The 27668-nt window shown below is 48.9% G+C and overlaps 1 protein-coding gene across 1 annotated transcript in view; it reads right to left on the bottom strand.

Annotated features, from left to right (window-relative positions):
* Positions 1 to 284: 284 nt before the first annotated feature.
* The window catches only part of Rgs10 (regulator of G protein signaling 10), a 42076-nt gene continuing 14692 nt past the window's right edge, over positions 285 to 27668 (bottom strand). Inside the window, exons 3-5 of the mRNA XM_027404470.2 lie at positions 26785 to 26871; positions 12946 to 13089; positions 285 to 744 (exon numbers count right to left, since the gene is read on the bottom strand). Coding sequence (XP_027260271.1) covers positions 598 to 744; positions 12946 to 13089; positions 26785 to 26871 — 378 coding nt within the window. The 3' untranslated portion in view covers positions 285 to 597. The remainder of the gene's footprint in view (positions 745 to 12945; positions 13090 to 26784; positions 26872 to 27668) is intronic.

The following is a 27668-nucleotide window of genomic DNA, read 5'->3' as shown; positions in this document are numbered from 1 at the left end:
AAATGCCATGGATTAAGGGACCAGTCGTTCCCCACACCCCCCCCCCACCCATATGAGAAATAACAGCCCTTTGCTAAAGCTGTCATTCAACTCCCTGAATCTTTCGCAGCTGTCAGAGATCTGCTTTAGACAGCACTGGACTTCTCTCCAGAACAATCCAACCCCAAAGCAATCAGCAAACAATGCCCACCACTCTTGTGTTTGTCAGACCAAGAGTCTTGGATGCGCACAGCCCAGGCCAGAAAGATGAGGCGAAGGCTAACAGAGCAGAAGCGGCTAAGGGCTTCACTTGTGGACTCTCAGGGAATTTAATTAAGCTTAAAATGCTGTGAGTATCCAGTATTGGAGAAATCGCATTTGTTTTGTGAACGGAAACTTTAAAGCTACTTTTGTTTTTAATGGAGGGTTAGCTAACATGCAGGAGTTACTTTACTGGTCAAACCGTTAATAAAATACACATATCTTGTGGGGAGGTCTTGCATACTTCAGTCCTCAAACATAACGAAGCAATGACAGCCCTGCACAGTTCCAAGAGTCCATCCTCTGCGCCATGGGGGGTGGTGGTGGTGGTGGTGGTGAAGGTCTTAGCTCTCGGGCTCATGTGTTGTAAATTCTGGAAGCACGTTTAGCTGCGGTTTGAGCGTCGGGAGGCTCTTCTTCCTCTTCATCAGTACAGTTGTGTTTCAAAAACAAGTCAGACTTCAAGAATCGGCTGTAGCTGTCATACTTCATGAGATTGAAGATCTAGAGGGGAAGGAGAGAGAGCCTGAGGGCTACTGCCAACTCAGACCATGAGTCACCATGTCAAAGACCTACCAAGGGCCAAAGAATAATACCCTTGTGCACTTGGCGTGAGCACACACACACACACACACACACACACACACACACACACACACACACACACAAATGCATGCTAGTATGGGACCTATGAAATGGCTCAGTAGTTACAAATGAGTGTTTGCTACGCAAGCCTGATGACCTGTGTTCCATCCCCAAGAATCACAGTAGAACAAGAGACTGACTTCCAAAGGTTGTCCTCCACATACAGGCCATAGCATGTACATGCCCACACTGACACACACGTCACACAATCACACACTAATTATAATAACAAGAACAACACCAGGGTAGGGCTGTGCTGGACAAGGCAGACATCCTAGACATTTTTGTTCATCGTGTAATGGTCTCAATGGACTCTATAGACTAGAGAACACATGCACAAATACATCTTTATTTTCCATGGAAGTATAGAAACACACAGCCTGAAATGGCCCTTTAAGAATCTCAGCTGGCTAGGAACAGTGGCACACGCCTGTGAACCCGGCACTCAAGTTCAAGCTCAGCCTCAGCTACACAGTGAGTGTGACTCCAGCTTGAGCTACGTGAGACCTTGTCTCAAAAACAACAATAACAAAATCTTTTTAAAGCCAAATATTAAAACCCAGTAAGTTTGGTGTTAGAGATCTCAAACATATGACCACACCGAGAGACAAGGGGAGCATATCTCATGCAGGAGAGGGAGTGCACATTCAGTCTCCATCAGGAGAGGCTGCAGGACCTGTCTCAGGTGCAGAGAGCAGAGAAGTCAGCAGCAGGGCAGACCCCTGCACAGCTGGACAGGCAGAGGTGTCTAGAAGGCAGTGAGGCACACTGAGAAGGACCCGTGATGGAGCCTGAGTCCTGGGGACTAGAAAGAGCTGCATCTGCTGGCCCTATGCATGCCACATGTGCTTTGTGGAGGCTGTCTCTGGGCCACGCCCCCTGGATCCCCGATTCACTCCTGCTCACCTTCCCTGACCCTACAACATGGAGAAGGAAAGGAAGGAAGGGTACATTTTCCTGCTGATGTAGAGTACTCTCTCTCTCTCTGAGCCACAAGGCACACCAAGGTGCTTTGCTGTACAACACTAGCTCAGGCTTGGCTGAATGGAAAGTTCCAGAATGCCATTCACTGTCAGGCGGGGTTGCCAAGTGGGTGGCAAAATCCTGACATCTTTAAACCTGCCTTCTCCCAACACTCATGGGGCTGAGGCCTCAGGGCATCTACTTGGAAGGCTGGAGGTGCCTTGGGAAAGGACAGGAACCTTCCATCTTTCACCTTCATGTTCTCAAAAGGGCCGCAGGAGAACCAAACCACCCATTGTGCAGAGACCACACCCAGGAAACACCGGACATGTTGGGCTGTCCAGAGACTGTCCAACCCGGGCCTGCCATCCCCCTGGGGCCATTCTTATCCAAGCTTTGGAGTAGTGACCTATTTTGTATCAATACTGCAATTTTGTTTGTTTTGTCTTTCAAGAAAGGGTTTCTCTGTGTAATAGTTCTGGCTGGCTGTCCTGGGGCTCACTCTGTAGACCAGGCTGGCCTCAAACTCAGAGATCCGCCTGCCTCTGCCTCCCGAGTGCTGGTATTAAGGGCGTGTGCCACCACGCCTGGCTCAATTTCACAATTTTGAAGTGAATATAACTAGCTAAGGTGTGGTCACATCACTTTTTAGGAAAATATAACAGCCCAGAAATCAAGAAAGTCAGCAGCACAGAAGAGGAGGCTGGGGATAAGAAATCCATTCTCCTTCCTAGACCTCCCTCACATGTGCTAGGTGTCAGCAGGCACATGGCACCATGGGGCATCCTTCAGCCCTTCAGTGCATGGACTCCCCAAGGGGATCTTACACGTGCCTGCCTGGCTCAAACCCCAGAACAGATGCTGCAGGTGTGACTAAGGGGGCTAGCTCCATGGGTGCCTCTCCTGGCATGCAGTCCTTTACCCCTGTCACTTCCCCCAGGTGCCTAGCAGAGCCGGCCAGCACCAGTAGCAGGGGTAGGGCCTCCCCCTGTCTGAAGTCTCTGTGGGGGGGAGGGGAGTATCCTGTTTGCCTCTGTGACTCTGAAGCTCAGACTTCAGAGAGAAGAAAAGGGTGCACACTGCAGGCACCCAGGGCGTGCAAGTGAGAGACTGAAATTTTCGGATGTACTCAAGAGCCCCAGAGCCTCTACATTCCTCTGCCCATCCAGCTCTTGGACAGTTGGCTCAGCAATTAAGACACTTGTTGCTCTTGCAGGGGACCCACAGCCTTCGATTCCCAGCACCCATGTGGTAACTCACAATGGAGTTACCATCTGTAACTCCAGTCCCAAGGGATCTGGTGCTCTCTTCTGACTTCTCAGGGCACCAGGACACCAGGCATGCACATGGTACCTAGACAGATATGCAGGCAAAATACTCACACACATAAAATAATAAAACACATGAAAGTATTTTTATCATAGGGGTTTTGGGGAAGGAGGAAGATGAAGATGGCACACATGGACCTAAGTCAGAGGACAACTTTTGGGAACGGGTTGTCTTCTACCACAGGATCCAAGTATCAAACTTGGGTTCATGGGCAAATGCTCTTCCTGCTGAGCCATCTTGCTGGCCCTGACACAAATTATTTAACAAGCTCACAGCACCATTCCTTGAGGTGAACAGGTGTGAAATGCCCAGCCAGCCCCAAAGTCCTTAGGTTGTGGTTTCTGGATGTCTGGCTTTCATCACCTCTGGGTTCTGGAGGGACTAGGAAGCAGCCATAGGCAGCAGGCCCAGGAGGCTTCATCTTCCTGGTTGTTCACAGCCGTGTGGCTCTGCTTGGGGCATCCTTCCCAATGCATGGGCAGGAGGATGCTGGGCCCCAGGAGTTTCCACAATAGAGCCCCTCATGGGTGATATGCAGCAGGGTGATACAGAACATGCAGAAATTGACTACAAATCCATCGCAAGCTACAGGCCACAGCCTATCACAGGGCAATGGCCATGACGGAGCCTAACATATGTTTCCCATGTGTTCAGCAGACCATTAGGCAAGGACCAACATTGCTGAGAGGTCTGTGGCCACACACTCCAGGCATCGGATAGAACATTCTCCCATGAAACTACCACAACACTCTGGGGACTGTGGTTTCACAGAAGGGGAAAACAGGGACTTGGGGCTAGTGCTTGGCGGGATGGGGAGGACTGCTCAGCTCTGTCTGGCAAAAAAAGAACCTCAAACAACTTTCCCTTACAGTTCCAGAGGCCAAAATCTGAGGTCAAGCTACCAGCCGGCTGATTTCTTCCAGGACTTTTCTCTGTGCGTCACATGGCCGTCCCCTGTGTATGCCTTCTAAGAACACCCATGAGGGGCCAGCAAGATGGCACAGCAGGTGAGGGTGCTTGCCGTGAGGGCCTGGTGACCAGAGTTTGATTTCCAGAGTTCACATAAACACGGGAGGAGAGGACACGCCCCTCAAAGTTGCCCTCCACTCACTTATTGTCACAGACCCAAACACAACACTTTAAAAAACGAAGCACTTGTCACTTTGGATCAGGGCCCACCCATATGACCATATTTAACTTAATTACCCTGTCTCCAGATACAGTCACATTCTGGTGACTGTAAGCGAGGATTTCAACATATGGAGTGGGACAGGAGAAGAAGGGCACAATTCAGTCATAACTTCGAGCAAGGGACAGAAGGGAGGCCAAACCTGGCAGGCTAGCTCTCCATCCCATATGCCACACCCCCATGCGACACTTGTGAGGCAGAACACTATGCAGTTATTAAGAATGAGATCTGAGGGTGGTGGTGCACACACCTTTAATCCTAGCACTCGGGAGGCAGAGGCAGGAGGATCTATGTGAGTTCCAGGCCAGCCTGGTCTACAAAGCTACACAGAGAAACCCTGTCTCAGAAAAAAAAAAAGAGATCTGAGATCTGGTAAAACAGTTCAGATAGTAAAGACACTTGCCACATAAGCCTGAAGACCCACCTGTGTTTGCTTCCTGGACCCACATGGTAGAAAGAGACAACCAACTCCTGCAAGCTGTGCTGACGCTAATGCATGTGCCATGGCACTTGTGCTCCCCGCCCCTCAAATAAATAAGTAAATGTTTTTTTTTTTTTCTTTAAAGTGGTCTATGAGATGGGTAGGTAGCTTGTGGAATGGCAAGGCAGGCAAATCACAAGTTCAAGACCAGCCTGGGCCACACAGCCATGCTCCAGCCAGCCTTCCACTACATGAGAACATAGAAAAACAAGAAAATTAAGATTTGCAAAGAGTTGAACGTGGAAACTTGCCTATAAGCATTAAGAGATTGAGGCTGGGCAGTGGTGGCGCACGCCTTTAATCCCAGCACTCAGGAGGGAGAGGAAGGTGGATCTCTGTGAGTTTGAGACCAGCCTAGTCTACAAGAGCTAGTTCCAGGACAGGCTCCAAAGCTACACAGAGAAACCCTGTCTCAAAAAACAAAACAAAAGAAAACAAAACAAAAAAAGACTAGCAGCAGGTTGGATAGCATTTTTGAAAACATATATCTACCTAGAACCTCAAAATGTGACTTTATTTGGAAACAGATCTAGTGATGGCTAACAAGCTGAGATCACCCTACAGGGTAAGGGGAACCTGATCCAAAGACTGTTGGTTTTCCCAAAAGAGGGTGGGACATACAGAGAGACCTAGAAAGAAGGAAGCCATCTGACAGCAATGACAGGAGTGACATGGCTACAGCCTACGAATTCCAAGGATGAAAAGCAACTGACCAGAAGCTGGAAGGGGAAGGCAAGTTCGTCTTCTAGAGCCTTCGTCGGGAGCCCAGACCCTGCCCACAGATGATTTCAGACTCCTAGTCTAGCTGTTTGAAAACATGTGAATTGGCGGACAGTTAGGACAACATTAGGAAGCTGCCAACAAAGAGGCACAGACATGAACTCCCTCACAGTTCAAGGTCAAGGTGTTAGGGAACCTGGACTCGAGCAGAGACTAGCTGGCCCCCAGGATCTGAGCTGGTTCTATAAAGCCAGGCCTCTCACAGGCCAAGTGGGCCCCACCAGCATAACTGACCTGGACCTAAACCATGTGGTCAGAATCCTAGACATCTTCAGGGAAGAGGAGAAGATGGAGACAACTCAGACAGGAGGAGGAAGAGGTGGAAGTGGCACGGCCCAAGGGTGATCTGTCTCCAGCAGGCAGAGCAGAAGCTGAGGGTAGGCAGCCTGGCTGCTCCTGGGGTTCTTTTTCCGAGACAGATGTGGCTCAGCAAGGGTTTCTGGTCTCCAGGCCTCACTTCTGCACGTCTGCACTATGAACTGTTTAGCCCCATTATTTGGGATTCCCTTCAAACTGGGAGGAAAGAGCGAGGGCATGTCCTGTGCCTGTGCCCTGCACTTTGCCTGCATCGCCCAGACACCCACCATGCCTCCTCAAGTTCCAGATGGAGCTGCAAGGGAGAAACAAAAACAAAAACCCCCAGCACACTGCTCCAGGGAAGGGTTCCACCAGAAGCTGTCATCGGCGGCCGCTCCAGGTTAATAAACTGCCTCCATCCACTGTATTTTGACCTGATAAATATTTGATCACCTCAGAATCAAATACATTAGAAGAGCTAAACGAAATACCGCCCTCCCTTCTCTTTCGGATTACTTCAACCCACATAAGGAGGAAAAAATTTAAACTTTCAATGTAACATGAAGTTTGCTAATGGGATTTCTATAATTTGTTATTCTAGAGCATATTCTCTCTCTCTCTCTCTCTCTCTCTCTCTCTCTCTCTTCACTCTCACTCTCTGTCTGTCTCTCCTTGAACCTACAGAATTGTTGTGCACATCTGTGAAATACAGGTCCCTATCCCTCTTCTGAAGAAATGGGATGCACCCGGGAGGTCTAAGGGCAGCTGGCAGACAGCAGGCTAGTGCCAGGCAGAGTGCAGATGCTGTCCCATAAGCATGCTTGGGCCACTGGGGAGGCTTTGTTGATCTGGACAGCACTTCTAGTTCACAGACAAGTGAATTGCCAAGGGTGGGATGAGAACTCCAAGAAAATCAGAAATGGAGTCATAAAGACCCTCTGCACAGGGCAAATCATGCTCTCTGTGTGGCTATCCAGTCTTTTCTGGAGTCTGTGAAACTCAAATGCAAAGTGCAATGGACATCTGCATTTCTGCCATGACAAGGCCGTCACTTATCTTAAAGGTGTAAGGTCAATCTGAAAGTCCCACCTTGCCAAAGGCATTGACCATGCAGATGTGGAACCCCTTTGCTCTCCATTGAAACAAAAACTCGTGGCCACCCTGGAAACTGTTCATTCCTGGGCTGGGTTTGATCTGTGGGAGTGAATGTCAACAGCATAGGTAAGATAGTGATGGCTCTGACTGCCAACCACAGCCTAGGAAGAAGGTCAATGATGGTGCAGGGGTCTTAGATGGAGGTCCTATGTGGAGAAACAGGGGAGCTAGGGTAAACCCCAGTAGGCCAGGCAGACCTTCCCATCACCATCCCCCCCCACACATACACACTTCTAATAGTGTGGAGTAAGAGTTTCTGAATCTCCCTAGAACTAACAACACTGAGAAAAGGGTCCAGACTTAGTTCCTTCCTCTGTTGAGGCTGGAACCTGGAACCTTGTGGAGATCATTCTGCTGTGTTTGACCCTTGAATAGACACTGGTGCTACCTAGGATGAGGGCATCCTGGCAACATGACAGGTCTGTTGTAGGCAACAGCACAGGGCTCCTTCTGGAAGAGGAGAAGCACTTTAGCCTCTTGTCAGGTGCAGCAAAGAGTCCCCATATGACATAGGGAGACACAGAAGCCACACTAAGAAACAGAACCCGTGTGGGTACTATGTCTGAGGCAGGATGGGTCGCTGAGCCCCTACGTCCCTCTCCTGATGCCATGAGTCAATGTACCACATAGTGATCATGACCGTGACTCTGAGCCCAGTATCCAGGAAGTGACCGCCTGAGACAGGGATGGGAAGGAGGACCAAGGACCAATGACAATCCATGGTTAGGAAGCCAAGGTCAACAGTGATAGAGATGGTCATCTGTGCTCTCTAGTCCAGATAGGAAAGGGCAGGATAGTGGAGGCCGGGAGTCAGGGCCAAGCAGCCCAGCTTTCAATATCAAGCTTTCTTAGTGCAACTGACCCACCTGATTAAAAAATAAATAAAAGCTAAATTTCAAAACTCCTCCATTAAACCGGTACCATAGCCACAGGCTTCAACAAGCTCCTACCCCCCCACCCCCCATCTTTGTCACTCAGACACTGTATAGGGACAATGACCTTCCCAACACACCCAGCCCACACCTGCCACTGGCTTCTCCTGGAACATACTGGCTTCTCCTGGAACATGCTGCCTCCCAGGGTTCTTCCAGCTTTTGCTGTCTTTCAAGGGCTCTGACCTCTCCAAGGACCAAGAGAGCCCCAGTTGCCCCTCCCAGATGCTCTAAGCCCATCTCTCAGGGGTCAGTGTTTCCTTCTCAGCATTTATCTGTGTCCCTGTGGATGGACAGGAGCTGACTCCCTTGCATCACAATAGCTCTTAGCATAGTCACTGAAGAAGCCAAGTGACTGAAAGGGAGCCGCCTCCCTTACTGCTTCTTGCGAAGCTCACCTTCCAGCTCTAGACCACAGCACCCCGGCGATGCACACAGCACAACCTCCACCTCTCCCCATCAGTCACCACTGGGCATACAGGCGAGCCAAACTTATAAATGAAATCGGGCAGTCATCTCTCCCCTTATTCCAAAGGGGATTTTCCCAGATAGGAGATAAGCCCCTCACTTCCCTTGCTTTCATGAAAATGCTTCCTGACATGCGGCCATGCGTTCTTTACACAATACATTGACCATGGCTAGCTTCTCCTCGATGTCTTGTGAGTGTCGTTAGCTTACCAATCAAGTTGTCATCCTGTAGTATGGAGAAGCCCGTGCTGCCGTGTGTGGGAACATGGGCCCCAGATCACTGTACTGTGGTTAATGTCCAGTATCGTCGTCTGCCTGCTCCCTGTTGTACGTATTGCTTTCTGCCATCCAGCCCCTACCAGTATTTCACATCAAATCTGCTCTGAACTAAAGAGCCTGTTAGAACTGTCTGTAAACCAAGAGTTAGCAAGTCCTGAGTAATGGACCTAAGAGGCTCTTTTGAGGGTGTAGGAATACAGAGCTGTCTAATCTGAGCTCAAGGGTGTGTGCTGTGCTTTCAGCCCCAGCTGCATCCCACAGAAGGGGTCCTGCCTCACCATCTTCTTCGAGAGCAGCAGAACGAGGCCACGTTATGAGTGGCTGGCCACCTAAAGATTTTCTGGTGACAATGGCTGAGAGCAGAAGTTAGCAACCTATTGAGGTAGGTCCACCTTAGGCCACACGATGGTCACGGTGAAGCTGAAGCTATGGATGAGGCTTAGGGAGACCTTGAACTTAGAACTGGGGGATGATGGCTCAGTCAACAAAGTGCTGGCTGCACAGCATGAGGATCTAGTTCTGATCCTCAGCACCCACCTAAAAACTGGGCATGGTGACACATGTCCATAATCCTAGCACTAGAGAGGTGAAGATAGGAGGGTGCCTGGCCAGCCACTCTAGTCTAACCCATGAGCTCCAGGTCAATGGGAAAGACTCTTTCAAAAATAAGGTGGGAAGCCGGGCGTTGGTGGCGCATGCACGCCTTTAATCCCAGCACTCGGGATGCAGACGCAGGCGGATCTCTGTGAGTTCAAGGCCATCCTGGTCTCCAGAGCGAGTGCCGGGATAGGCTCCAAAGCTACACAGAGAAACCCTGTCCCGAAAAAAAAAAAAAAACTAACTAACTAACTAACTAAATAAATAAATAAATAAATAAATAAGGTGGGAATCAATTGAGGAAGACAATGTTGGCCTCTGACCTCTATATGCAACACTTACACAATGCACACAAACAAACCTATACACTCCCAAAATAAATACATCAATAAATGAAAACATTTCTAAAATCTTGGGGTCCCTCACTTCAGAAAGCAGGGTCCTTAAAGTAGCTTTGTGGGAGCCAAGGCTGCAGGTAATGCTGAGCCCCTTGGTGTCTAGGCTCCCCGACAGAGGTGCCCAACATGAAGCAAACACCAGGTGCCTTCAGCCTTCCCCACCTCCGGGAAACCAGCAAACGCTGCACAAGCAGGCAGTGCTGCACATCCACAGGAAAACAAAAACTAAATGTGTACCGAGCTTTCCTTTCCTGTCACGATTCCCTAAGAAATACAATGCGACTACAGGCATGGTACTATGTCAGATCAGATTTAAAACGTGTGGGAAGATGTGTGTAGGTTACACGCTACCTAACACTACTTGACAGGAAGACCTTGAGCACATGGTGTGTGCAACAGGATGGTTCCTGCAACCAGTCTCCAGGGATACCAAGACATGGGATGGCTGCAACTTTTTCTCATCCACCCACCTATACCTTCAGAGGACAGTCAGTCAGTCAGTCAGTCTCTCTCTCTCTCTCTCTCTCTCTCTCTCTCTCTCTCTCTCTCTCTCTCAAACAGAGCTTCACAACAGGATATAAAACACTTCCTTTACAGTCAGACTCTGAACCGCATTGGTAACGAGTGTGGTAGCACATGATATTTATAGAACATGAAAGATGGCCATCTAGAGATGGAATGTTGTTTAGTGACTATCTCCAGGTGAAATCACGGTGGTGGTGGTGGTGGGTGGGTGCCTTCAATATATTTTAGTTTCCAAGTGCCTTTTACTATCAGGTAGATTTTTTTTTTAAAAAAAAAAAAAAAGCATTTAAAAAACTGTTGTCACTTAGACAGGTGTGGTGGCACACACTTGTGACCCTGGCATTTGTGTGGCAGAGGAATGGAGTTGGAGTTTGAGGCCAAACTATGTCTCAGAATAACAACTATGTTGTCATTCGGAAAAGAAATCACCCTTTCTGCCACATGACTCCTCTCTGCACCAGCCAGCGCCCACCACCACGCCCACCCCCACCCTGCCACCTCAGCAGACACTTGCCTGGGCTGGGTGCAGATCACAGCAGTTGGCTTTGTTTTGGATGTCTTATGGGGGGGATTTTTGGCACCGCGTGCAGGCTGCTGTATGAAATCCCATCAGCCTCTCTCATCTCATTCCCATCTTGGTTCCTGGAGCCCCATAAAGCAACTGCCTGTGTTCACATATCTCTGTACTCCTCTGTCCCAAGGGTATCATGGGCCTCTGCCAAGCAGAGAGAAGCTGCCCTTGAACTAGAAGACAGCGACAGCCATGAGGGATGAAGAGTGGCCATGATTCTGGAAGGTAGGCAGGTGGAAATCAGCCTCTAGCAACTTTTACTATCTGAGTGGCTTTAACTAATGGGCCACCACAACTCCGGGAGCCTTGCTGCTGTTGTCAAAAAAAATGAGGATAAGAACTCTCGTTGGAGAATGGATGAGAGTTCACGCCAAGTGAGACAACAGCTTTCAGGGAAGCTCACCAGCAGTGGGCACTGTGGCTGCGGATAATCTAGAATCTAATAGCTGGCCAAGCTCTCCGGATGTGTTTTAAAGCACCCAGCAGAGCCTTTTAGAAGATCCCGAGGGCCAGAATAGACAGATGTGCCCACGTGGGTGCAGTCACAAAAACTGCCTTTCCCCCTGTCTGCATCACTCTCCAAAACCTATGCCCACAGCTCAAAGTCACTCCACAGATGGCCTTAATAAGTCTCTCCAGAGACCCAGAGTTCCTTCAACACTCAAACTTGGTTCAAAATTACATGGAATCTATATTCTCCACTGTGTCAGTTGGAAACTGTTCTCAGAGTACTTCTGCTTGTGTTTCTGCCTGGGTGTTTTGTTTTCTATCAGACGATGAGCAAAGATATCCCTTGTAGATACTGGGACATCCTCTATCCCAGTGATTCTCAGCCTCCCTAATGTTTCGACCCTTTAATCCAGTTCCTCATGTTGTGGTAAACTCCAACAATAAAATTATTTCGTTGCTACTTCATAACTGTCATTTTGCTGGTGTTGTGAATTATAATGTAAATATCTGATATGCAGGACATCTGATATGTGACCCCCCCAAAAGGGGTCATGACCCGCAGATTGAGAACCACTGCTCTAGGCTCTATGCACCAGGTGATCAAAAAGCCACTCCCCAAAAGCAAAAGCTCAGCCAACACACATAGAGTCTCCACAGTGTGTAGACTCAGACCCTGCAAAAACAGCCTTCCCAGGGAATGAGGGAGGTGGTCCACACCATGTATGGCCTACAGCTCTGAACAGTTAACCCTTGGAGTAGGACTACCATCAGTTTTAACACATCCTTCTCGAGACTAGTTTATTCAAGTTGGAGGGCCTCTATGTGAGTAGCCTCCTCAGGACAGGCAGTGAGGAAGGTATTTGTCTATGTGTACAAAAACAGTTCCAGGTTCCCTGCTACTCTGAATCCCCGTGGCTGCTTCCAGAATCTTCTGTCTCTGCCTTCAACAGCTGTTCCATGTTACTTCTTCAACATGGGTCCCTTAGCTTCAACCTGCCTTCCCAGGGGAAGCACACCCTTGACCTGGTGTGGAGACCATATTTCACAGTGGAGTGTAGATGTGAACACACATTTATAACTCAGGTCTGAATTTCAGGTCACATCCCTTTTGTCTAGTGACATTTATTGAATATTCCTCGTAAAACATTCTGCCAGAAAACTTAAGGTTCCCCTCTTTAACATGTCCATTTTTAAACTTACCTCTTTTGGTTTTAAGTGGAATATACTACAAAATTTTCCCTGTGTCATTATGACCAAGAGGCCACATCATAAATTTACTTACAGCTTTGGGTCCCTGGCAGTAAGGGAGTCGTTTGACCATTTGTACAAAAAGCAGCCTTAGATTCCCTGCAGCTGTTTCAAGACTTCCCTAACTGTCCCCCCCTTCAATGGTTGCCACATTTCTTGAACCTGTGTCCTCAGACAGACTCAACCTTCTATCCCATGGTGAATAGAACAGGAGTCAACACAGTCTATATTCAGAACCTGGGGTTCCCCAACCTTCACCAATCAGGGCTCAGTAACCCCGGCCTGCACAGCTGGATGACGGATTTCCTAAGGAATGTGGCATTTCCCTGAAGAATTCCCCCAGTCCTGGAGTGAACACAGCTTTTCAGATCAAGGCACGGGCAAGGAGGTCATGTTACCTGCTCCTGGAGCTTCTGGAACATCAGAGGGTGTGGTTCTTCCAGGAACTTTTCACTGAGCCGAGACTGACCCTCCACATTGACTTGAGATGAGGCCTTATTGGACAGGAAGGTCATGTAGATCTCCTTGGCCTTTTCCTGCATCTGGAGGAGATAGAGGAGCTGGACTGTTACCACCAGAACAGCTTTTCCTGGCATGAAGCCAGCTCCACCCTCCAGCCGGCCCTGGAAGAGCTGCAGCTGGGAGCTGTTGCTGCCTCCAGAGCCAAGCTCCCTGAGAGGGCCCACGGCAGCCCGGCCTACCCCATACCTACTACAGGGCCTACCCCTGAAGGGACCAGCTCCCCATTTCAGCAGCCATGACAGTAACACGTGCTCACTATGACCTTGTCTTAGTCACTAGAGGTTAGGTGCCTGCCTCGTGACAAGGAACCAATCAGAAGTTAGCTGGTGGCGCTATGCTTTACGACCCTGGGTGTACTTTACGGACAAGCACACAGCAATGACGCACAGAGCATAGCAACCACCCTGGGAGGGCCTATGGGCCATAACAACCAGTTGATCAATCAACACAGGGCAAGCCCTCCAAACCTGGAGGCACACCAATCCTGAGCCTGTGCGTACCCCTAGACCCTCCCCTTACGCTGTCCTACAAGATCTCTCGGCAGCGGGTTCAAACTGTCTTTTGCGAGCCATCCGCCATGGCGGGTGGGTAAAAGACCTGAGCTAACATGTGGTTAGCTCGTTAAAAAATCAATAAAGCCTCATGCAGTTTGCAGCAAGCTCTCGAATCCGCCTGGTGATTGGGGTGACCGAGGTCGTGGCCTGGGACCCCGGATACCTGAATTTTCCGGGGGTCTAACACCCCATACCTATTAGTGCATCTGCAGCCAAGAATCCTGAAATAAGAGTGCTGCACTGAACATTCAAAAACAATAGAAGTGGCATCCCACCGTGCTTCAGGACCCTCCTGTGAAGCCTGTGAATTCAGAGCTCACTGAAATGTCACTGGGTCTTAAGGGGAGATGAAGTTCCAACCTGAGTGAACCTTGGAACTGTTAAGCTACAGGAAGGAAAGCAGACACAGGAGGCTGTTCATGGGGAAACACCTAGAATGTGCAGACCCCCAGAAACAGATTGTAGGAAGGAGAAATGGGAATGAAGGTGAGGTGGACAAGCACAAGGAACAGCTTAGCATCCTGGGACTTCACTCCATTGGGGATGTGCATACGCCCTTCTTCCAATAAGGGCAGCCTGGGGCTTTCAGCTACAGGCACTATGTGCACACGTACCGCTATCCTAACAATGAATGCGCCTGATGACCTAGGACCCCACCTGCATGGAGCTACACAAACAGCCCAGCCCTTCCCCCAACAACCATCAAACATTATTCATGATTCCATTCAGTCATACTCCAGTCGTAACTAGGTACGTTGGTAGGGGGCCATTCTGTCCTGAACTAGTTTTGGGTGGATGAACAATAGGGCAAACTGTGCCATCTAAGTGGATTTTTAGAGACAATCCTCTACTTGCCATCTTATGTCCATGTACAACTGAGCGTGCATAAGATGGGATCACATGCATTCTGGGGAGGGAAAGCACAGTAAAAGCTGTGTCTTAGACATGTCCATCAAAATAGAGAACCACACATGGCATAAATGTTAGTAACTAGGCCTCCTTCCTCTTCTTCTAGACCCCATTGAAGAAATCCCAGTCAATAACCTGGGGCCCTGAATACTCTCACTCATGTGACCTGCTGTTATCTCTCTCTCTCTCTCTCTCTCTCTCTCTCTCTCTCTCTCTCTCTCTCTCTCCTTTCTTTCTCTCGCTCTCTCTTTTCCCTCTCTCTCAAGACAGAGTCTCACTCTGTAGCTCTGGCTGTCCTGGAACTCACTCTGTAGGCCAGGCTGGCCTCGAACTCACAAAGATCCCCCTGTTTCTGCTTCCTGGGTACTGGGATTAAAGGTGTGCGCCACCATACCCAGTCTCTGCTGTCACTCTTGACAGAGCATTTCTTTCTGAGCTGTACTCTGGCTTGGCTGTTGAGTAGTTTCCTTGCTACTTTAGTCTTTCTACATCTTTATTTCAATTCCTTGACCGAACACCTAGAAACACCTGGACCAGGCTCTGACCACCCTTAACAAAGGTGTGACGGTCATGAGGATTGTCTTTGGAGTGTTGAAAGGATTTGGCATCTAGTAAGTGGCAGTGTCTCTACAGCACCGTGAATACACTCATATGAAGTTTTTTGTTATATGTGTTTCACCAGGACAAATGAAATCTGGTGACACCGCAAACACATGCATATATTGCAGCCAGAGCCTGCTGTGCTGTGGGCACACTAGGCCTATTCCCTTCCTTAACCTCTTGGTCTTTTCCCCTGTTAATGATGGTTTCCTGGTGAGGACCAGGGCCAGGACAGGGGATATCAGGACTGTCTAATTCCAAACTTCAATCCCACTCAGGTCCTATGAGGTTCACTGAGCTCTCCAGAGTGCATGGCTTGTCAGACTTCCAGAAGAGGTTGTTTCCCTTCAAGTAACCAAACATTAAGTGTAAGTAATGCAGAGAACACTCACTGTGTGCCCAGAAGTCCTAGTGCAGGCCTCCGGGAAAGCATGGAGGTATCCCAAAGACAGTGTCAGCAAAATATTCACTCATCTGTACTCTCATTGCACTAAGAACTGTGGCAGGGTTGGGGCATGCCCCATGGCAGGAGCCCCTGAGAACCCTGACAGGACTGTGACCTTCCCTAATGGAAGGAGCCAACTTTACAGTGTGCACTGACTTCAAAGTGCCTCGGACAGGGCAGCCAACTCATCACACTCCATCAGAACTTCCCTTGAGGCTTCTTTTCTTGAAAAGGAAGGAGATTTGTGTGCACCTGCCTCCCCACAGCAGAGATAACTACTGAGCGAACCTCGGGTCTCAGGCCACATCTGACCCCACGGAGCAAGGTAATGGAGAGATGCCTTCAGAGTGTAGCACACAGCTGTGGTTTGTGGAGAAGATGGAGGAGGTCAGGAGGCCCTAAGAAAACACTTTTCTCCCAGAAAGGCCCTCAGCCTCTAAGGATGCTGGCAGAGCTTGGCTGAGGGAAAAAACAGGCTCTGAAAACTTCTGGTCTTATGAAAATCCCTGGAAGTCTTCAATTAGTAGGTGCTTGACAACAGAAGAAAATGGGGCTTGTTTCACACCAGAGACCAGAAGGCAAAGACCCCATGAGGCCGAGACCTGAGTAGATCTCTGCTCGTACAGGAACAGTGCCTAGGTGCGGCCACCACTCAAAGCCCTGTGTCTTTTCTTTCTTGACTACAGGAGCAATTAATTCATGTCAAACGCAAAGGCACAGGAGCCTCTTAAGATAAATATAACTATTCCTAGGATGGGTCTGGGGACCATCATGAGGCCCAGGGCAGCAGTGTGGAACTCCACATCTCTCAAAGGCCCACGGGCTCCACATGACCACGAGTCTCTCCCACCACTGCCATTCTGTCAGAAGGGAACATTTTTGGAAACCCACTTCCTGTTTTAAAGTTACTTCATGAAAGTAGAATTTCAGTCAGCCAGATGAGCAGACTGCACGCAAAAGTCTGCAGGCCTCCCCTCCCCAAGACATCCACAGGCATGTGAACGCTCTGCCATGCCTGAGTGCACACACATGGCCCTCGTGGATTCAGGCTATCTTGAGTGGTTCTGAAAATGAGACATGCAAGTGAGCAGCCTAAGATGCCAATATGGGGGGGGGGGCAGGTGGCCCAGGAGAGAGGAAGCAGGTGCCAGGCTGCAGATGTCCAAACCCTGGCTGTCAGCCAGCCCTCTTCTATCAGCTCCCCTCCCCAGTGTCTGAGAACAGGATGAGCCCCTGTGCTGCCCCAGGGGGTGCACCAGAATGAGTGAGCAGCAGAGTGTATCTGGGCTAGGATAGGAAGTGTGACCGAAAAGGGAAACCCTGAGACTGCTGACCACAGGCCAGTCACGGGAAGGCCTTCTGTCCAGGCTGAGAACACTGAACAAAAAAGAAGAACTGGCCACTTGAGCTATTCTGGAAGCTTTTTCCAGTGCTGTGTTAACCCTGCTCTAACTGCTGTAAGAATAAGCACAGAAGTGTCTTGGTGGAGTCAGTTTTAGGGCTGTGAAGGCACTCACAGACACGTCGAGCCACAGCCCACACCATAGTCCTCCCTTCCCTGAGAAAGACAGGCAGATGTGTCCAGTGAGCTCCTTCCAGACACAAGCCGGGGCCTTGCCTTCAGCTACTACAATGCCTGGTTTGCAGCAACACTGGGTAGGAAGTCAGCCCTCAAACCCCGCTCCCAACCAGTGCAGGTTACAGAGAAGCAAATTCACTCACAGCCCCAGACACCCATCTACTCAGAACAGCAAAGTAATGGGTTGTGCAGCACTTTGGAGAGTGCAGTGCGGTCTCTTCTCCCCCACTTGGGGTACATGCTGATGTTCAGCCACCATAAAAGGTTTTACCTCACTTCCCGGTGGCAAAGAGCCTCCGCACTCCCAAATCCATCAGATGCATCTCAAGAGGAGAGTCCTCTGGTGGCTCCCCCACCCACTCTCTCCACCTTCTTAGCTGAATCCTGTGTCTCAGGCCATGACGCCTGGGGGCTCGTGGCTGTTTCTTGCTGCTAAGCCCCTCCAGGGGTCTCTGGGTGCCTCTCTGGCTCCAGTCCTACGTACCTCTCCCAGACTCTCAGATTCTGTCTTTCTCCTCTACTGGGCCCTGGGCCCGCCTAGCCTCTCCCTGAATTTGAGTCCTGCCCTGGAGGCTGTAACTGCATGATCCACCATGCAGCCTAACAGCCTCCCAAGTCACTGCTGCTTGAGTCAAATTGACCCCTGGCAACAGGGGTAAGGAGTCCCAGAGGCACCATGAGAAGCGAGGTCATCTCCTGGCCGGTGCTCTGCTGTTCTCTCCTCTAAGATGGTGGAACTTCAAGTTCTATGACACTTCTTCATGTGGCCCACACCCTGTCTGCCGCTGACTCTGGAATACTTGTCCCATGAGCCCACCCCTCCCCTCCTCCACCACAGGTGGACCCAGGAGAGACAGCATAAAAACAGGGCACCATTGTGTATGAAATTCATTTGTAGTTGTTTCATAGAGAATGGAGCAGAGACATGTCAAATAAATAAAGCGAGGGGCCTGGTGAGGTAGCACTTGTCACCAATCCCGGTGGCCTGGGTTTGAGCCCCCAGGACCCATGGAATGGAAGAAGTCCTCTCTGACCTCCACATGGCACCAAAATAAAGGTAACTTTAAAAAGTTGTCAATAACACAAGAAACTTTTGGAGAATTAGCTCAGGAAGAGGAGAGCAATTGGAGCAGGAACAAAGCGGGCCACAGCAGGAGGGACAAGTGTAGACAGCCATGAGAGCCTGGAGAAGGGGTGAAAGAGACATGTCCAGAGAGAGTGGGAGTCTGGGCACCTCGGTTGAAGGCAGTTGGCAGAAGCAAGCTGTGTCCTTAAGACACACCCCAACCTTGAGCAGCTAAGGGACCCTAATCTTTCCCAAGTGGTAGTGGGGGGTGTGTGTGACTCCCCAAAAACTTGTCCTCTGCTTTCCATATGTGTTGAAGTACCTGTTCATCCGCATTCATAACACACACACACACACACACACACACACACACACACACACACACAGTAAAATATCATTTGTAAAATAGTTCTGCAGTTTTAAAAGTGTTTCCTGATAGCTGGGTGTGGTGGCACATGCCTTTAATCCCAGCACTCCAGAGGCAGAGGCAGGGGGATCTCTGTGAGTTTGAGGCCAGCCTGGTCTACAAAGTGAGTTCCAGGACAGCCAGAGAGTTACATGTGAGACTTTTTCAGAAACAAAACAAAACAAACAAAAATGAAAAACAAAAAAACAAACCAGCCCCAAAATAAAAGAGTATTTCCCTCCCTTTCAGAGAATTGGAGTTTGGATCCCAGCACCCATGTTAGGTGGCTCACAAGCACTTGTAACTCCAGCTCCAGGGATCCAATGCCTCTTACTGATCTCCACAATCACACACACACACACACACACACACACACACACACACACACACACACTGGGCATATACTCACACAGACACAAATTCATGTATATTTCAATCCTCCATGAAAGCTCCTAACAAACTTTAACTCCTATTGCAGGGATTTGACCACCTTTCTTGGCTTACATGAGCACCAAGTACACACATGCAGACACACACTAATACACATAAAATAAAGGCAGACCCTCACTCACACACACAAAATAAAAAGCAATAAATCTTTTCTTAAACGGGGGGTGTGGTACTGGAGAGATGATTCAGCAGCTAAGAGCACTTGCTGCTTTTCCAGGTTTGATTCCCATCATCTGCACGGTGGCTCATAACCACCAGTTCCTCCAGTTTCAGGGGAGATCTGATGCCCTCTTCCGACCTCCCAGGTACCAAGCACACACATGGTGCAATTGCATATGTGGATGCAAAACATAAGATAAAGTGATTAAATCTAATAACGATAATTTTAAGGATGAGATTTGGGCTTTAGCTCAGTGGTACAGAGCTTGGGTCCTCAGCTTTAAAAGTAAAAACAAAATAAATTGGTTGAGGGAGGCTCTAGAGGAAGGAGAGCAAGGAGGGCTGCCAAGATGAATACAGGTGTCAAGGTGAGTTCCAAATATAGACCCCCAGCAAAGCCTTCCAGCCAGCTGAATGGAAATGTGTCCAGTTTATGAACACATCAGGCTTGCAGTCCACTAAGAAGGGACTGGAGGGCCCCTGTCTGCAGAAGAAAACATAAAAGCAGGGAAAGTCCAAAAGGAGCATCTAAAGATAAAGATGGAATCTTTTTCTATAAAATAAAAAAAACTAGGAACCAAAAGTCAAAGAAAGGAAAAGGGGGAAAAGAAAAAATTAAGATGAAGAGCTCAACTCAGGGTAAAGGGGCCATCACAGGAAACAAAGAAACAAAGAAACAAAACATGCTTGCAGGCACCAGTAGGAAGAAGGACCACTTGAAGCCAAGAGTTCAAGGTTAGCTTGGACAGTAGAGCAAGATCACTGGACTTGCAGTCCAGCAAGCCCAGCTGGAGACTGAAGAGCTCCAGGTTCAGTGAGAGACCCTGTTTCAAGGGAATGAGTTGGAGAATGACAACACCAGTATCCTCCTCTGGCCCCACCGTGTGTCATTTTACACACCACCACCACAACACACCACACCACACCACCACACCACACCACACCACCATCACCACACCACATCACCATCACCACACCACACCACACCACCACAACACAACACACACACCACACCACACCACACCACACCACACCACACCACCACACCACACCACACCACCATCACCACACCACACAACACCACACCACACCACATCACCATCACCACACCACCACACCACACCACCATCACCACACCACCACACCACACCACCATCACCACACCACACCACACCACACACACCACACCACACCACCACAACACACCACACCACACCACACCACACCACACCACCACACCACACCACCACACCACACCACACCATACCACCACACCACACCAACACACCACACCACCATCACCACACCACACCACCACCACCACCACCCCCACTTCAACCACGGGTCCTGTCTCCAGTGGCAGAAACGGGGGAAGGGAGGAGAGAGGAGGCAGCTGGTGTGTTATTGAAGCACTGTTGGGCTCCCCAGGCCTTCACCCCCAATCCCATCCTGCAGTTCACAAAGGGAGAAGCAGAGGCAGCTGGCAGTAAGCACAAAGACCAAGATCACACTGAGCTCCTAAGGTTCAGTGTGGACTCTGCTACTCCTATGGTGAAAATGGATTAAATGGATTAAAATTTTACACCACAGGCTGTGGTCAGAAAGACAGTACCCAAACTAGATGACCCCTGAGTTCTGCAGGGTGCTGAGGGTGAGGGCCATGTGCCCTTCTTGTGTAATTCATTCAGTCATGGAGAACAAACTTCTTTTGAGGAACATTTTAAACTCTTTAAAGACACTTTTAAAAAAATCACACCCCAATATAGCCAGTTATGAGATCAAGTTGTAATGTTAAACAAAATATACCAATAATAATCATAACACCAGGACTCCCCTAACTGTAAGCTTTGAAATACTACTAAAATACAAGGGGCTATCATATTTAAATGCTGGCGCAGCTCTCAAAAACCAGTCCCTGCCCTACCTCCCTGGCCCTTTCTCAATGTGGTCTGCACAATGCCAAGTACTTTTCAATACTTGCCACGTTGCAAACAGGCTCAGTGTACAGGAGCTGACTGATGAGTGAGTGAATAAACGAATGAGCCAATGAACTCAGGATTAGCCAGAAATGAATACCTTGTTGGAGCTTTCTCTGGAGTTCTTTTTAAAGACTCTTATTTCCATTTTTAATTAACTGTATCTGTGTAGAGGTGTGCACATATTTGTGGGTGCCCACAGGGACCAGAGGCATCACATCCCCTATAACTGGAGTTACAGAAGGTCATGTGAGCCACCTGACATGGGTGCTGGGAACCAAACTCTGGCCCTCTGGAAGAGGAGACTGGGCTCTGAGCTGCTGAGCCATCTCTCCAGTGCCGTCTCCGTGGTTTTACATGGTATAAATGAGGGATTACTCTGGAAACTAGAAACACATCACATGCGAACTCATACGGGACAAATGAGACAATGACTTTAAACCATAAAGAGATGGAAGTTGATGACTTCAGATACATAGAAGCTGTAAGAAACAAAGAGAACCTGGGGACAGGAGGTGAGAAGTGTCACATTCCTGTTTCCCTGGCATTCTCTTGATACATGCAATATTGGACTTTCCTAAGCCATGGATGGCCCTGCTTTGTCCAATAGCCTGCCAGGTCACAGTGGAGCACAGACCAGGGAAGACAAGATGCAGGCTGTACTACTCTTTGAGGCTTCTAACAGTGAAAGTGCCAGCAGGCTAGAATGTATGTGCTCATCTTTCGAGCCCATTGTCATGGTCAAGGGTTTCGGGACAAGGTGGGAGTCCAGCCTGAGTGGAAGACACAGCTTCAGCCCACAGAGAGGAAGAAACACAGTGTGTGCCTGGTCTAAGTGTTTGGATACTATGGAGAGGAAGAAAAACAAAGATGCCTGGACTCATAAGCACGAGAGACAGACAGACAGACAGACTATAAACAATGGAGAAGTAAATTATACAAGATGCTCAGAGTCACTGAGGAGAGGCTCGGTGGTGAAGCCATTGCCACACAGGTGTGAGCACCTGAATTCAGATCCCTAGAAACTTACATGTGGTGGCTTTCCCTGTAATCTTAGCCTGGGAAAGAGGAGTCAGGGCAAGCTGGCTAGTGAGACTAGCCATATGAACAAGCTCTGGGGTTGAGAGACCCTGTCTCAATGACTAAAGTGGAGAGTGATGGAAGTTAATTCTTCACATCAATCTCAGGCCTCCACATGCATGTTCTCACATGTACATGAGCACCCACACATACGTGCCCACACACCTAAAAAAAAAAAAAAAAAACAAAAACCTCATACACAATCTCTCTCCAATCTCTCTCTGTCTCTCTCTGTCTCTCTGTCTCTCTGTTTCTCTCTCTCTCTCTCTCTCTCTCTCTCTCTCTCTCTCTCTCCTCTCTCTCTCTCCTCTCTCTCACACACACACACACACACACAGAAAAAAAAAAAACAAATCAGCAAAGTTGTCCTTAAACTAGCAGAGGTTTGAAGGCCTGATTTGCATCAAGCTCACAGCTGCCTCAGTTGACTGCAGAGAGATAAAGCCTCCCACGCTCCCTTTGGGGCAGATGTGATAGGTTTGATTGTGAAATTCAGTTAGGTGCTGTCTGCAGGGCCTGCCTCCTCCTCCACTCCTGGAAACTAGTTACTCAGAGCTGATTGCCTAGTTTTACCTCCCCAGCAGCAGAAGCCAGGAGAGCCTGTGGGCCCGGAGCCAGAGGTTGGCTCTACACGCTGATGCAACATGCGGCAGCCTAACTTTTCTATCTTTTCTTCTTCCAAGACCCTGAAATCCATGTGTCCACTTGCAGCTACCTTGAGACTGGCAGATATATGTACCTCATTTAAATGGCTCATAGAAAGCGATGCACGTTAACCACTGACCTTTCAACTCACACCCCTGCATCTGTGAATGGCAGCAGTGTGAAGGCTCAGTGCTGTGGCTCAGACCAAGACCCAGACATGCCAGTGTCACCCATGGCTCCACTGTCTCCTGCAGCATTGAGCTGGCTAGTTTTGTGTCAACTTGACACAAGCTACAGTCATCTGTGAGGAGGGAGTCTCCATTGATAAAAGGCCTCTATAAGATTGGGCTATAGACCAGGCTTAATTTTCTTAATTAGTGATTGATGTGGGGGGGGGCACAGCCCATTGTGGGTGGTGCAACCCCTGGGCTGGTGGTCCTGGGTGCTATAAGGAAGCCAGCTGAGCAAGCCTCGATGAGCAAGCCAGTGAGTGGCACACCTTCGTGGACTCTGCACCAGCTCCTGCCTCCAGGGTTCTGCCCCATTTAAGTCCCTTTCCTGCCTTCCTTCAGTGATGCACTTTGATATGGAAGTGCAGTCAAATAAGCCTTCTCTCCACGTTGCTTTTGTCTCTTCGAAGCTATAGGAACCCTAGTTAGCACAGACATTGGCACCAGGAGTGAGGTATTGCTGGGACAGACCTGACCATGTAGTTTTGTGGAGGACTGTAGAAGGAAGGACTCTGGAAATTTGGGCTTGGTGAGCTGTTCTTTCAGAGCTTGGAAGATAAAAGTGCTAAGAGAAATGCAGAAGATGGAGGTCTGACTTGTGATATTCCAAAGGGAAGCTTGAGACAAGCATCTTTGTTCCTTGGGCAGAGGAGGGATCAACACAGCATTCATTATACCACTGGGTATATTCCAGACTTAGGGACATAAGCCTTCCAGACCCTGTGATAGGTGTTGGGCATGGGCGTGAAGAGAAGGGCTGCTGAGTCTAGATTTCCATAGTATATAACAGAGCAATGCCACCCAATCTTACATCAGCCACATACGACTTTCCAGGGCCATGGCATGAGGTCCCCTTCTTGCCATGCACCCAAATTGCCAGATTTGGCCACACACACCCTTGGCTTCAAACACAGCCCAGTGGCCTCACCAGCAAACAGGACCCTCCATCCCTGCTCTTGTCAGCAAGCTCATCTTCCCACAGGCTGTTCCTGCTTCTAGAGTCACCGGTTCCCTTTCCCCAACCACCATTGCAGGTTTCAGGCCACAACTCACTTCCTAGTAGACCTCAGTGACTTCACTGCCAGAGTGTCCTTAGGTTTCACACTTCCTGTGTCTACATGCATCAGACTTGCCGAGCTTTTAAAGAAGCTTAGCTGGTTTGTCCATAAGGTGGGGGTCTCCAGGGCATTTCACAATGCCTGGCACCGAGTTGACACTCTGCAAGGACTGGGCAGGCCACAAGAACAGATACACGCAGGGAAGGTGTGCAGGAGGATGGCTGGGTGGCTCCAGAGCACGGTGTAAGCCCAGCTCTATCCAGGGCCTTGACTTTCTGTCTGGGCCACAAGGATAGAGTTATTCTCTTGTGGTCTTCCCCATGCCTGACCTTCAAAGAACAGGGCAGATGAAGGACATCCACTCGGCCACCTGACTCTGAGCTAGATACTTGTGGTACGATGTTGGTCACACCAGATGCTCAAGGTCTGCCACCAGCAGTGCTTCTTCAGGCCTGTCTTCAGTGCTGGAGGCAGAGGAGGACAGTGTGTGCTCCTTCCAGGGGACCTCAACCCTGAAGCCTATCTTTCAATGCTAGTGCCAGTTACCACTTCCTTACTAAGTCCCTTCTCCAACCAGTATGCTCTGGGGAGAAAACAGCAGAAAGACACAGAAGCCACAGTCATTCCTAGTAGGGCTAAACAAGCCTAGGAGACACGAGCCCGAGGAGCCCATCTCAGATCACTTCTCGCCCATTCCAAAGAGGAAGGCCACAGGCTGCTCTGTCCCAGGGAGCAAGCCTTGAAAAAGAGCAATGAGGTGGCTTTCCCAGACTATTGTCTGCAAACAGTTCACGGCTTCTGGCCCTGGAGATTCCGTTCTATTTGGGGGGCAAGTATGGTGGTTTCAATGAGATTGTCCTCCATAGACTCATCTATTTGAGTGTCTGGTTCTTGATTTGTGAATTGTTCAGGAAGGGTTAGGAGTTGTGGTCTTGTTGGAGAAGGTGTGTCCCTGGTGGGGATGTGTTTCAAAAGCCCATGCCAGGACCTGTCTCTCATATTCTGTCTTTCTCTGTGTCTGTCTCCCCCCCAACCCCGTGTGTGTGTGTGTGTGTGTGTGTGTGTGTGTGTGTGTGTGTGTGAGCACAAGCATACTCCATGCCTTCAGCCTCAGATCAGGATGCAAACTCTCAGCTACTGATGCCTGCCTGCCTGCCATCAAGCTTCTCACCACGATGATCATATATGACCCTCTGAACTGTAAGCAACTCCCCCAATTAAATGCTTTTCTTGTATAAGTTGCCTTGGTCATAGTGTCTCTTCACTATGAGGTTATAAACTAAGATTAGTTCTAATATTGACAAATTAGATGGTTTCACTTTAGAATTGCAGACACAGGCCTATAATCATAGCTACTCAGATGCAGTGACATGTCAAGAGTGAGTTCAAGGCCTACTTAGTAAGACGCTGTCTCAAAAGACAGTACAAGGGCTGGGCACATGTCTCAGTGGTAAAGTGCTTGCCTGACATGAACTTCACCCTAGATTAAATCCTCACCAAATGTCTAATCATGGGAGAAGATTCTTTGGGAAGAGGGCTATCCCAGAACCCAGGGACAGAGAGGTGCAAAAGTAGTCAAGCTGAGGCCTGGAGCACTCCCAGCAGTGAGCTGAAGACTGAAGCAGACAGCAAGCACAGCCCTTAGGACCCTCAGTGAGCAGTGCAAGTGCTGGAAGCAGGACAAGACATCAAGAAACCCCCCTCCCTCACCCCTCACTTCAACAGCCTTGCCCAGAATCCAAAGTCTTTCCCAGGACTTACGGCCTTTGGTAGTCCTCTATAAAGATGGAGAGGCAATTTCAGAACCCCACCCAGTCCACTTGTCTCACATCCATCCTTCGGTGGCTGCATGGGGACTAATGGCCACCTCTGACAAGACAAACACCTTCTGGGGAAGTCAGAAAGTTCCTACACAGAATGCCTGACAGCTACTCACGGCTCACAAAGAAGCACAGACTTGGGAACTACCTGATGCATGGTGTGCTTTCATGGCCACATATCAGCTAATCAATCGTTTGGCTCATGTCTGACAACACCAGTGTCACCCCGGGGAGCACCCTCATGACTGATGTATGAAGAAAACAGTTAACACAATGACAAGCTATAAATGACAAATGTTTACATCTACTTTGAATATTGGTCTGCTTGAACAGCTCTCTTTAGAAATGGCTAACGTGCCCTATTTATTTATTTATTTGTTTGTTTATTTATTTATTTATTTGTTGGTTTTTCGAGACAGGGTTTCTCTGTGGCTTTGGAGCCTATCCTGGCACTCGCTCTGGAGACCAGGCTGACCTTGAACTCACAGAGATCTGCCTGCCTCTGCCTCCCAAGTGCTGAGATTAAAGGTGTGTGCCACCAATGCCCAGCTAACGTGCCCTTTTTTAAAAAACGACTAATATTTGGTCAGCACAAGGTACCAGTTGGAAGTTGAAATTTTCCCTCAGATCTAGTATGAGTCAGGATAGTCTGGGCAGTTCCCAAACCTAGGCAACAGGCGGCTGTGACCGCATAATGGGAGAAAAAACTCATTGCAAAAGCAGAAGGCAGAGAGGTACCTGCTTCTTGTCCTCCAGTTTCTTGAAATCTTCACACGCTAGCCAAAACAAGACGTTTTCTTCACTAAATTCCTTTTTCAAAAATTCCTATAGATAAAAAAGGGGGAAGGGAATCACATAGTGTTCGACCTTAAGAAAACACAAGTTTCCTTTAGAAGATGACAAGGCAAAAACAGACAGAGGAGCCTGGTTTAATCATCTCTTGAAAAAACTCCACCCGGAAAAACAAAGAACATGTTTAATGTTGAAGCAAGAATTTCTTACGCATTTCACCTTAATGGTTTTGACACTGCAAGGCAGAATAAAAATGAAGCAGGGAATCTATTCGCATTTCTAAGCTGACAATAAATTACCAAAAAGTAAATTAAAGTGGAAGATATATCAGCCCTTTCCAGACACTGTTTAAACAAAGTGCATTCCTCCAAAGCCAGGCCCTTTTTTTTAAACAAAAGAAAAGAAAACATATTAAGCCTGTCCAAATCACAATGATGGAGACCATTTTAAGTTGGAGGTGTGCTTTCTGGGACTGCTGGTGAGCAGTTAGCGCTCGGTCAGCTCTGCAGTTGCATTCAAGCATCTAGATGATGCTCACAGTTCTACTCGCCAGCCCAGGAGCTCTGTGGGGACCAGCGGCACTTGGCCCATCACTTAAAAAGTCAGCTTGCCAAGGATCAGTATTAGAATTCATGTGTGACCCACCAATGGGCAGCAGCAGTCACACTGGAAGAAAAAGTTGTTTCTTGATATTACCAGCCCTTCCCTGTCCATCAGCCCTTCCTGTCCATCAGCCCTTCCTGTTCATCACCAGCCCTTCCTGTCCATCATCAGCCCTTCCTGTCCATCATCAGCCCTTCCTGTCCATCATCAGCCCTTCCTGTCCATCA

Source organism: Cricetulus griseus, chromosome 3, assembly GCF_003668045.3.
Source record: "Cricetulus griseus strain 17A/GY chromosome 3, alternate assembly CriGri-PICRH-1.0, whole genome shotgun sequence".
In the NCBI taxonomy this organism is placed as follows: Eukaryota; Metazoa; Chordata; class Mammalia; order Rodentia; family Cricetidae; genus Cricetulus; species Cricetulus griseus.
Note: the sequence above shows the minus strand (reverse complement) of the source record. Positions and strands in the feature narration are given on the sequence as shown.